Here is a 13032-nt window from a genome sequence, read left to right as displayed (position 1 = left end):
GGGGCCATGTTTCCAGTTACCATTATTACTGACCATAAAAACTTAATTTACCTTCAGACAGCTCATCGCTTAAACGCCAGGCAGGCCCGCTGGTCCTTGTTTTTCTCAAAGTTTAACATTAAGCTTCAATTTTGCCCCGGTAATTTGAACAAAAAAAGCGGATGCTCTCTGCCGGTCTTTTCTACTCGACACACAGGAAGAAGTTCATCTGAGATCTCGCCCAATCCTGGATCCTATGGTCTTCGCTTCAACTCAAATATTGACTCCGCCTCCGGGGAAAGTTTTTGTGACTCCCGAATTACGGAAAAAGTTGTTAATCTAGGGTCATAGTTCTCTATTTGCTGGGCATTCTGGTATTTTCAAAACATACAAGTTTCTTCAGAGTTCTTATTGGTGGCCCTCGATGAGAAAAGATGTTCAAGAATTTATTTTGTCATGTGTAAAATGCTCACAGCATAAAGTTTCTCGCAAAAAAAGTGTAGGTCTTCTACGCCCGTTACCCGTTCCTTCTATTCCTTGGACCCATATATCCATGGATTTTTATCTCTGAGCTTCCACGCTCCAAAGGACATAACACCATATGGGTAGTGGTGGATCGTTTTTCAAAAATGGCGCATTTTATACCATTAGTAGGTCTGCCATCTGCTCCCCATTTGGCAGAGAGATTGTTTCCGACCGTGGAGTCCAATTCATAGCCAAGTTTTGGAGAGCCTTATGCAGCGCTTGTGGAACCAAATTAAAATATTCATCAGCTTACCACCCACAAACTAACGGGCAAACCGAGAGGGTTAATCAGGAACTGGAGACCTTTATAAGACTTTTTGTGTCCTCTTCACAGGATGATTGGGTGGACTTACTACCTTGGGCCGAGTGTTCACATAACTTCAAGTACCACACTTCCTCCAATTCCACACCTTTTTATACTGTTTTTGGTAAACATCCCTGGATTCCAGATTTCCAACATTTACCTTCGGTGGAGGTCCCTGCAGTTACTGACATTGTAGAATCTTTTTCAACCATTTGGAAGAAGATCCATGCCTCGTTGAAACAATCATCCAAGAATTATAAAAGATTCGCTGACAGACGACGGGTCGCGGTTCCTCTGCTGAGAGTTGGAGATAAAGTCTGGGTATCTACTAGGAACATCCGACTGAAAGTTCCCAATATGAAGCTGGCCCCACGCTTCATTAGTCCGTACCGCATTCACAAAGTGATCAATCCTGTTGCGTATAAATTGGAGCTCCCACCTCAATTGAAGATATCTAGTACCTTTCATATTTCTCTATTGCGACCTTTGATGTTAAATCGGTTCCAAACCACCTCTCCTAAATTACCTCAAGTACAAACTATTCAAGGTACAGAATTCGAAGTTGGGAAGATTCTGGATTCTCGGTTTAGATCCAACATTCTCCAATACCTCCTTGATTGGAAGGGTTATGGTCCTGAGGAGAGGGCCTGGATCAGAGCCACAGATGTTCATGCACCTCAATTAATTCGAGCCTTCCACCTCAAATTTCCTGGCAAGCCTGGGGGGTGTCCGGTGTCCACCCTGAAAGGGGGGGGTACTGTCAGAGTTCAGCCGGGGATCGGCCGTCCCGCCGGCTTCCTCTGACTTCCCGGGTAGTCGGGCGGCTGGCGCGGCGACGTGGGAGGAGCTGAGCATTCACCATGTAGCTGTGGTGTCAGGCGACCCGGTGAGCGGGGATCGCAGTTTCCGTCATGGGCGCCACCGTGACACTTTCCCTATGTCAGTACTTCCTTCCCTGAGTGGCCCAGCTGGTCAGCTGATGCTGTGGGCCTATCAGCAGGCTTCCAGGGGTATATATCCGGCTCCTGTGCTCCAGGTAGTTGCCTGAACAATCATTGTCGCCGCTAGTGTAACTAGAGGAGTATCGTGCTTCCAGTGTGTTTCTTCCAGAGCTTCTAAGCTATCTCACCACAGTGCCTTTACTATCAACAGCCTGTGTGCAAGTTTAACCTCCATCTCTCCACAGTGCCTTTACTATCAACAGCCTGTGTGAAAGCTAACCTCCATCTCTCCACAGTGCCTTTACTAATCAACAGCCTGTGTGCAAGTTTAACCTCCATCTCTCCACAGTGCCTTTACTAAGCAACAGCCTGTGTGCAAGTTAACCCTTCATCTCATCACAGTTCTTTTACCATCACAGCCTGTGTGCAAGTTAACCCTTCATCTCACCGCAGTGCTTTTACCATCACAGCCTGTGTGCAAGTTAACCCTTCATCTCATCGCAGTGCTTTCACCATCACAGCCTGTGTGCAGGTTAACCCTTCGTCTCATTGCACCCTAGTGCATGATCTCCGGCCGGCAATCCGGTATATACTTCGTGGGATATCCAGCTGTTACCTCAGCCTACCAATAAATCTCCATACCTCTCTAGCCAGCACCTCATGTGCCTTTCTCCAGCCAGGAGTTCTATCCCACTCCCCACATGCCTATTCCAGGCATTACCCTTGGGCCATGGGTGTTTTGATTCTCTTTTCCCTGCAGGCCTTGGTCACCAAGTCAAAGGACCGTGACCTGCTTACAGGGAGCCGCACAAGCCCATATCCCGCTCGGAGGGGTCACTGGCGAACACCTCCTTGTGAGTTAGACTCCGCACCATTGACTAGGTCTAACCAATGACCAAGACTTGTGGATGCGGAGATCATACGTCCAGGCCCCTCGCCTTCGCCTCCTCCCACAGCCTCAGACCTCGGCTTTCAAAAACCCGCCGCCCAGCGTGACAACTGTGGACTGATGTAATTTGGCTCTGATTTTATAGATGCCTTATTTAGACTTTCCAATCACTTTCAGACAAAAGCCAGAACATTTGTTTGTATTAGAACCTTATTGCTTAGGATGTGATTTGCCTTTGAGACAGTTTTGTATCACGTAGGCAAAAGTCCCATCATTACCGTGGTAAACCAAGTGTAGCATAGGCAAAGTTGGAAATGCACCTTTGCTAATGTGTAAATATTCTAGCCTTGACTCTATGTCACAATATTAAGCAGTTGCTAATGTTAAGAGTGAATACATACTAACAGATGGTCAGTGCTATCTTTGGTCTGCAATACAGTATGTCCACATTAATCTCTTATAAAGAACCAGTATACTGGACCTGGCATTCACTGCATCAAGGGGTCCCCCTCCCCTACTTACCCTGGGGGTCATTCAGCTTGGTCATTCAGCTTGGGTCGGAATTGCTAAACTGCACGCAAGGAGCTTTACAATTCTGTCCTTGTAAATATGGTATTGCAGCAGGAGGTTACCACGCCGACTGCATCCATTAGTTGAAAACCAAGGGAAGGGGCATAGGGAAAGTAGTTTGAGCACAGGATCATATGAATAATGGGTAATTAGTACTAAGAATAAATAGTCCACGGTAATAAAATCAGATTGGCATCTGACTGAGGAAGCGATGAGTGAAACGCGCGTCTCAGACCCGCGAATCCCGCTGTGTACAGGCGGGATTCAGCACAGCAGCACAGTCACAGGCTTTCCATGACAGATCCTCTCCACCTGACGCCGGCTCTCTATGTATGAGCACCCAGGTACTTTCTATACTTTCTTCCTACTTTTAGCACATGTGGTGACTACACATCTTATGCGTGAGCACATGACCCTTCAATGCTTATAAGCAACAGGGCTCTGCTCACACTGGATAAGTCACACTGTAGCTGTACTTTTCATCTTTTTCTCACACTACATGCGTGATCTGTGCTTCCCACCACTCACCTCTACTTAATTGGTATGTGACTGGCAGCAGCACAGACTGCGATTCCATGCTGTGTGATACAGAGTATACGATCTCCTATTATCTTATATTCCATATGGGCACTCTCATTGGCACCCTGTTATAGGAGGCTCCTGCAATATATACGCACACCAGAACCCTCTGGTGTACTTGGTCCAAAAGCAGATGTCCATTGTACTTATTCCCAACCCTGGGGAAGCAAGACGGTACGCTCACATGTCATTCACTGACACATTATAATGAGATGCAGCAGCTGCCATTTTGATATCCTAGAAGGGAGTAGTCACAACCTTATTCCTTGGTGCCTTTACTTATCTGTCCGCTTGTGCCTGGATTAATTTTTAGGTGACTTATGGATGTTCTGTCATGGATATATACACATGTTGATATATTTGTCGGTCAATTTAATTGATTGGTGTATATCTCTTTACGTTACTTTTGCCAAAATTTTTTCAAGCATTTTCATTCTTCTATAAGACAACATACCTTATTATCGAGCTGACTAATGTTTCTGTGCTTGCTGTAATTGTGATTAGCCATTGTGCTAGCATAAGATATTACTTTTACTAGGATAATTAGATATCCAGGTGGATATAAATACCACCACAGTTGATTGACCTTATAAACATAACTTAGTAATATTTCACTTGGCTTCTTAATAATTGAGACCTTGCTTTTATTATATGTTCATGTCTGTGTCCCTGTGTTCTGTATTCGTAGAAGTTAGCTTGTTTGGACCTGCTATTGTATTTTAATGTATACTCTACAAAAGTTAATTATTAACCATTTTGATACATACTATTTACAGCTGAGTGCCCCCCAAAAAGAGAGTTTTTCTTCTCTCTCCTTTCACTATGTCTGCATCCATTAGTTATCTGAGCGAGCGTTGTACAACGCAGCATTGGATAATCTGCGGGAACATCAGCTTGCTAAGGTGTTATTGTGTCACGCAAGTCGGCTGCTGCAGATGAGCGGAACAGACCAGGAAATCTCTGCTAGCTGATGGAGATCCTGGCCTCTTCCCTCCCCCCTAACGGCGGCGACGTGCCTCCATTTTGGAAAACGGAGGCCATCACGCCCCCCTCCCGCCCACAAAAGGCAGCAGACTGTCAATCAATGACAGCCCGCTGCCAGTCTGCTTGCGGGATTGCAGACCCGTTCTGCACATACACAGAACGGATCAGACGCCTGCGCAGATTCCCGGCCATCTGGGATCTGCGTTCAGTAGAGCACAATCGTACACTGCTGAATCAGGCCCTCTGTCCGCATTTTCAAGCGGCACCTCCTCTCCATCTCCCGGCAATGGGAGCCATTAGTGGGGAGAGACAAGGGTACGAGTCTGTCCAGAGTTAGACATGCTCCCACTGCACATTTGATTCAGGACAGACTGTAGAATTATTATGTAGATGTAATATTTGTGGCATTTACTATTGCTCTAATTTGCAGCACCAACTGTGTGGAGTTTGTATATTCTCCCTGTGCTTGCGTGGGTTTCCTCCGGGTACTCCGGTTTCCTCCCACACTCCAAAAATATACTGGTAGGTTAATTGGCTCCCCACAAAATTGACCCTAGTGTGTATGTGTGTGAGCATGTGATAGGGAATATAGGGCCTGATTCAGAGCTGAACGCTCTGACCAGAGCGCTCGCTCTCAATCAGGGCCCTCCTACCTTTTTTTTTAGCGTCCTCATGGACGCTCGCATAGCTGTGGGTTACCACCCACAGCTATAGCGAGCATCCATGATGATGGTCGCGATGGTCTTGACCATCGCGACCATCGGGCTTGCGACGGAGACCCTGCGGTAGGGTCTCGTTGCCGCAAGCCCTGGAGTGATTTTGGCTCTATCAGAGCCAATATCACTCCCACTGACATCACTAGTGATGTCAGTGGGGCCGGCTTCAGACAGTAGGCGTTCCCATGGGAACGCCTCCGTCTGGCAGGCACGCTCACCAAAGGGGGCGTGCTGTCAATCAACATCGACAGCACGCCCCCTTTGGTGCGAGACCCGGAGCGACAGCTTGGCTGTCGCAGTCCGGGTCTCGTGCATGCGCACGACGGAGCTCCCTCCGTCGTGCGCATGCGCAGTGGGGCAACATCGACCCGTTTGCGAGCGTCCTTTGCTCGCGAACGGGTCTGAATGACCCCCATAGATTGTAAGCTCCACTGGGGCAGGGACTGATGTGAATGGCCAGATACTCTCTGTAAAGCGCTGCGGAATATGTGTGCGCTATATAAATAACTGGTAATAAATAAATAAATAAATGAAAAGGCCCTGCATTTTCTTTAAGTGACTATATGAAAGTAATTTTCTTTTATGTATCAGGTTCCGGATTTTATCTGTCAGTTCCAGCAAATGTTGGTCACAAGAAAGATATTGGACGTTTGAAACTTCCACTTGCAAATTTAAAAGCCGACACAAAGTTCTGTTTGACATTTACCTATCAAATCGTTGGAGAAAAAGTTGGGAAACTGCGTGTATATATGGATGAGAACAACAATCCCGCATGGGAGGAGAGCAGGAGTAAGGACGAGGGATGGAGGATAGCAAGAATTGAAATACCCAAGAGACACAGCAGGACAACCAGCACTGTAAGTCATCACAGAGTGTTTCCTGGCTAGTTCTAGTCTCAGAACACAGGGGAGATGATAAAACTGTTGCTCGAAAATCTGAGTAAATATTGGCGGCAGTGGCTGATGACAGCTTTTGCTTCAAATACATAACAAATAACCGATAAGGACTTAAACACTATGTAAATATAAATAAATATATATATATATATATATACTAAAAAAAAATTGTACGGCCCTTTTTCTCTAACAGCAAAGAGAAGTGAGGGGTCTCTGACTCCCATACCAACAACACACACGAAACCCACCCACTGAGGTGGAGCTGTTTACCCCAGTAGGGTAAAATCAGCCTACAGAGTGTATTGAAAGGAATCTCACCAGTGCACCATTCTTTCATGCCAACCACTCTCACAGTTAACAGTTAAATAGGGAGTTCACTAGCCAACCACCTGAAGACACAACCAATCTCAGACTCCACACTGCTATAGGCTGATCAATCTGTCATCACACCACAATAACAGGAGGGTTTATTGGTCATCATGCTTGCTTCAGCTCTCTTTTATTTGGAGGACCTGTACTTCACTGTACTGCTGCACGTTAGCCCTTGGTGGGCTGTAACTATACAGAGGTAATCACCATTTTTATCAACTATTTGTACTTTGTTTTTTTATTTGGAATTGATGTTTATTGCATTGAGTTCTTAAAGAATGGATAATGATATGCTGTAACGAGCATGTGAGATAAATATATTGGGCAATCGAATGGTCATTATAATGTAAGAAATTTGTGTCAGATATCATTATTAAACTCATAGTAGACAGCATTTACTATGATTGTTTTTACCATTTCCGACATGCACATTCCCTACAACCCTGCAAATGATTGCACAAAGAGTCACATACAGGGAGCAAAAACAGCAGATATTCACATTTGGGCAATAACATAAGCACTGCAGGCCCACTTTTATACAGCTGTATAAGAAAAACCCTTAGTACATTATTGGTTATAAAAAACATATTGATAGAGTAGAGAAAGAGATCTGTTGCACAGGAGATTATTATCAGAATGTACAGAAACTGCCCCTAGTAGTAATGATTCTCAGGGGTCTATTTACTAAGCAGTGCAATGATACAGAGTGAAAAGTGATAAGTGTGTGATCAGCTCCCAACTGTCATTTTTCAAACACAGCCTGTGAGATGACAGGTGGGAGCTGATTGGCTGGCACCTTATCACACACTTATCACTTTTCACTCTGTCTCCTAACACTGCTTAGTAACTAGGCCCCTCAGTCTTAATTCTAATGGGGGGTGCTACCACAGATCCAGAAGATACATTTATTGAAAAAGAAAGAGGAAAGGAATCTGTATATGGTGCACAGAACTAAAATATAACCTTTATTATGTTTATTTAAAATAATGCAAATAATACCAAAGCAAAGTGAAATATTTGGTTCAAAATATTCAAAGAGATGTGTACAGTATAAAGAGAATTTTGGTGATTAAAATAAAAATAAATTCTTTTAAATAGTCGAGTGTCTTATTTTCATGTCTTTCAATAAAGAGTTTAATCTTTTATCTTAATATTAATGTCTGGTTATATTATAATTTGATTCTATGTACTGATAAATTCGTACACATTTATAGCTGCTATTCTCAGAACATATCTTATGCTGGGCATACACGGCCAGATAAAATGTCTGTCAGACCGACAGACATTTTATCTGGCAGCCTGCCAGCCGCAGATGTCGCCGGCATACACTGTGAGATTTCTCTCACAGTGTATCAGCCCGGCATCCGCGCTCCACCCCCGGGGGAGGAGACGTTTCCTTGTTCCTTCCGTAGGAAGGAACCCAGGAAATATCTGTCGGCCTCGCTGGGCATACACTGCCTGATGTGGCCGACAGTTTACCGGGTAAATATCGTATCGGACGGGCATGCTGGACAATCCTGCATGCCCGACCGAGCAATATTTAACCCTCGGTCGCCCCCCCCCACACGCTACAATTATAGGGGCGATCCGCCTGATATCGTCGGATTGCCCTGATAATTGTAGCGTGTATGGCCAGCATTAGATAGACTCCAGCTAGTTGAAAGTGTTGCCCATAATTAAGGTAACTATGTGTCTTTTATATTGAAACAGTAGTTCACTGTCTGTATTAGATACAATTGTAGCTCAATTAGCCTCTAGTAAAGTTAGTTAAAATTATTTCTTTTTATTTTATTTTAATCACCAAAATTCTCTTCATACTGTACACATCTCTTTCTATATTTTTTACCAAATATTTCGCTTTGCTTTGGTATTATTTGCATTATTTTAAATAAACATAATAAAAATGCATAAACAAACAAACATATAAAAGCATGAAACAAAAGTTTTTTTGTCCCTCAGGATAAGTAATCTTAATCTTTTTATTTGCTTTCCAGTTTCATTAAATGTTTAGAGCAATATAATTGTTTTCTTGGAAAGTGGATGAAAAAAGAAAACACGATTAGACTGTTTGAGAATAAGTATGAATAGGATTTCTATTCTTATTTATATTAAATTCAATATGTTCCTTTCAACCTTATTTACCTATTAAAATATTGAGTCCATAAAAGTGTTTTTCCCCATAGTTTATTTAGTTTAATATATGTTGTTATATTATCATAAAACAAGTCAAGAAAAAAAGAACATGAATGTATTTATGTTAACTTGATTATTGGACAAACACGCTGTTAACCCCTTATTGTGTTGTTTATTTGCAGATTACATTTGAATCTGAACGTGGGAAGGGAAAAGATGGAGAGATGGCACTGGACAATGTCTTTCTTGTCTCTGGTCCATGTCCTGAAGATTGAGCCTGAGATAACATTACTTCATTTAACTGTACTGTATACAATGCTAATTGACATGTGCCTTACTTTTATTACACAAAAGGAAACAGTATTTTTATTCTGAGAAATGTGATTTAGTATAACTTAACCACAATAATGTCATGTTTACAAACAAGAGATATATGTATGACCATGTTGTGGAATATTAGTACTGTTTATTCTGGAGTTATGTTTTACAAAGTGTTTTATAACCATATACTACTCTCCAAAATGGTGCTTAGTATTTTTATTTTTGTTTTGTAAAATTATGCCATTTTGTACGTTTGTCATTTCTGACAATTGATTTTTCCAGCTGCCACTGAATTATTGGCTGCATCTGTATCTTATATAATTACTTTCCTATATAATTAATTTCCTTTTTCACGTTCTTTCGTACTGAAAAGTATTAGACAGCACCAATGTGTGCACTATGAAAACAGACATACTTGATTTAACATAGCACAGTAGGTAAGCTTCTGTTCATCTAATATTACTTTGCTGTCACAATGATGTACTTTACCATGAACTGTAAGCATGCACACAAAAAGCCACTGCAATGCAAACAAGCTATATACTGTATATTTTCCCAATAATGGACTGATGCTGTTTGTGGAGCATAGCTCATTTATATATGTGCACTGTGCATGCTCAGAAAATGGGTGCGTGCAAGTATGGCAATGCAGTCATGAGCATTTTGATTACATATAGTGTAGAGGCAGAACAGGAGTGTGGAAGTGCGTTCTCACACAGGCAAAGTGTAGAAAGGTCATTTTCTGCAGCCTATGCAGACAAGGGTTCAAGCATATATGTGCCTGTTATTAGGCGTATCTTCTGCACCTAGTATAGGGCAGATGCAAATACTCACTGCTACACACGCAGATACATATAGCCCTGCATATGGGCAATTATACACATTTATTTCAGTGCACGTGTCTTCTCAATATGGAATATGCTGATGAAATGTTCACCAATTCTCTATTATCTAGAGATTTTTTTGTCATTATTTTTTTTTTTGTTTTAGATAACATATTATTAGTGTTGCAAAACATTCAGGGTTATATTTACTAAAGTGCGGGTTTTTAGAAGTGGAGATGTTGCCCATAGCAACCAATCAGATCCTAGTTATTATTTCCTAGAAAGTGCTAGATAAAAGTATTCTCCCTGTGCTTGCATAAGTTTCCTATGGGTCCTCCTGTTTCCTCCCACATTCCAAAATATACTGGTAAGTTAATTTGCTTATAACCAGAATTAACCCTAGTGTGTAACGCTGGCCATACACTAGCGCGATTTCGGGCCGATTGCCCGATTTTAGACGCGTCGTACGATGCATTGTGTGGAAATTGTGTAGTATTTAGGTAGGATACGATCCAATGCGCGCTCCCACCGCTGTTCTATCGTATCTTATGATCAGATGTGCAGCCCATATTATCTATCGTAATCGTATGCAGAACGTGTGTGAAAAAAGCACCAAATCGTACGGCCGGGACTTCCAGGGAGCTGCCGGGGAGTTCAAAGGAAAACGTACGATGAATTACATTGTACTAGTGTATGGCCAGCATTATGCACCTGGGCGCACGATTTGGTGCTTTTTTTCACACACGATTTACATACAATCTGCCGTACGATGATTCCCCCCTATATGACGGGTCGTGATACAATTGATCGTCTGCCTCACCAAAAACATGCGCTCAATCAATAGGTATGACGCTGTGGAACACTTGTGGCGCCATATAAATAAAGGATAATAATAATAATAATTGGGCCTTAATTTAAATAGAGGGCTGGGCTTCGCTGGGGGGTATAAAAAACTTCAGCCATTTTAAGGTCTGTGCACTTCTGTTTGCTCAGTGACTAGTGAGGCTTAGTTTTTACCCTGCTGAATGTCATTGAAATGACGCCACTCGGACGCACAATGCACAAATACACGGCACGATCTGCATACGTTCACGACGGATAATATGGGCTGCACATCTGATCATAAGATACGATAGAACAGCGGCGGGATCGTATTCCTACCTAAACACTACACGATGTTCACACAATTCATCATACGACACGTCTAAAATCGTGTAATCGGCCCGAATACGCGCTAGTGTATGGCCTGCATTAGTGTGTGCATGTACATGTGGTAGGGAACATAGACTGTAAGCTCTGCTGTGGCAGGGACTGATGTGAATGGACAAATATTCTCTGTATAGCACACGCTAGATAAATAACTGGTAATAAATAAAATTAATAATAAAATAACTGATTAGTTGCTATAGGCAACATCTCTACTTCTAAAAACCCCCAATTTAGTAAATATACTCCTTAAGCTCATGTACAAACCACAAAATCTGCTGACACATAATGATCCCATAAAACATATCTGTGTACAGTCTTGCATTTTTGCAGTAATGATAGTACAACCTACTACCAGGGTCATGCATAAGAATTATGGGCCCTCTGATAAATGTTGATCCTGGGCCTTCTTCATTGTAGTCTTGATGACCCTGTAGCATTATTCTTCCTTCTCCTGTGGCCATAGGTCTCCATCGAAGCCCTTAGTATGCATATATCCCCATTGTAGGATTACACTCCTTTCTGGGGCATTATTCCCCAGTGGCATTACACACACCTGTGTCAAAGGTTCTCCAGTTCTCCCAGTGTCCATATCTCCCCATTGTAGCATAAAATCGGGATGTAGTCAGCATCCGGGCACACGGGATGCTGACGGTCTAAATTTTGGCGCCGGAATCCTGACAGTAGTCGGGATCCTGACTGTAGAATCTCGACTGCCGGCATCCCAAAGGTAAGTATTGGGGGTTAGGCACTAAGGGTAGAAGGTTAGGCTTAGGGTGTGGGGAGGGGGAGGTTAGGTTTAGGCACTAGGGGGGAGGTTAGGTTGGGGCAACGTAAGGGTTAGTGTCGGGATGGCACTGTTGGTATTCTGATAGCCAGCATCTCATACCCAACCCCATAAAATCTACCCCAAAGTAGTGTCCATTTTTCCACAATGTAGCATTACACTACACCCCCAGTAGCAATAATTCCTTCTGGTTTATTATTACCCTAACCTCCCAGTAGCAATAGATACCCCCAGTGGTGTTACCCCCTCAAGGAGAGCGCAGCAGAGTGTGTCTCAGAGGAGGACTGATCATCATTCCCCCTGCTGCAGCTGATCTGGAGTAATTGGAGGTGCTGGAGGAAATGCAGTGACCCCAGCCTGGCCCTAGAAGGCTTAATAAATATGTTAAAGAGGATTGTTAGTAAAAATATACAGTATACGGTGGACAAAATCATAACATATAATATGTAAGGGGTGATGGTGATGAGTGGTTAGGAAGGAGGGGTAGTCGTTAAATATTTTGCATAATGGGTGCTGGTGATGAAAAGACAAAATCATTAAAAATATGTACATGGGAAGGGGTAGGGGTGGTCTTGAGGCACAAAATTATAAAATATGCATTGTAATATTGCCACCCTACAGATGACACACCAACACAACTTCCTTCTGGGAAAACAATGTTTTTTTTATTCATGCCACAAATAGCACAGCAGACTTTTATCAGGATGACACCAGATGACCCCTCTAGCTAGATACAATTCGACTGCCTAGTCCCTGGCAAACTAACTGGCATCAGTCACCCTGCCCACAGAACAGACAGTGCTTTATCCTCCATCTAAGCACTACAAACCAATCATAGAAAACGACAAATCAGTTATCCCCATCTGGTGCACCTGTGTGTTTGTGTCCTACAATAGAAACCCAGAGGGAATTTAACCCTGTCAGCAGCTTGTTCCTGCAGACTCCTTGGGTTTTTACCTATCCCCCTGTAGGGAGGTGTGGCAAATAAGCTTCATTGTCACATACCCCT

The 13032-nt window shown here is 43.0% G+C and overlaps 1 protein-coding gene across 1 annotated transcript in view; it reads left to right on the top strand.

Moving 5' to 3' along the window:
* Window positions 1-9373, top strand: part of EGFL6 (EGF like domain multiple 6) — a 186845-nt gene extending 177472 nt beyond the window's left edge. Inside the window, exons 11-12 of the mRNA XM_088481197.1 lie at window positions 6079-6344; window positions 9068-9373. Of these exons, the coding sequence (XP_088337323.1) occupies window positions 6079-6344; window positions 9068-9160 (359 nt within the window). The 3' untranslated portion in view covers window positions 9161-9373. The remainder of the gene's footprint in view (window positions 1-6078; window positions 6345-9067) is intronic.
* The last annotated feature ends 3659 nt before the right edge of the window (window positions 9374-13032 follow it).

Source organism: Taudactylus pleione, unplaced genomic scaffold (genome assembly GCF_031769625.1).
Source record: "Taudactylus pleione unplaced genomic scaffold, aTauple2 ptg000265l, whole genome shotgun sequence".
NCBI classification, from domain to species: domain Eukaryota; kingdom Metazoa; phylum Chordata; class Amphibia; order Anura; family Myobatrachidae; genus Taudactylus; species Taudactylus pleione.
This window is presented reverse-complemented; position numbering and strand designations above follow the sequence as displayed.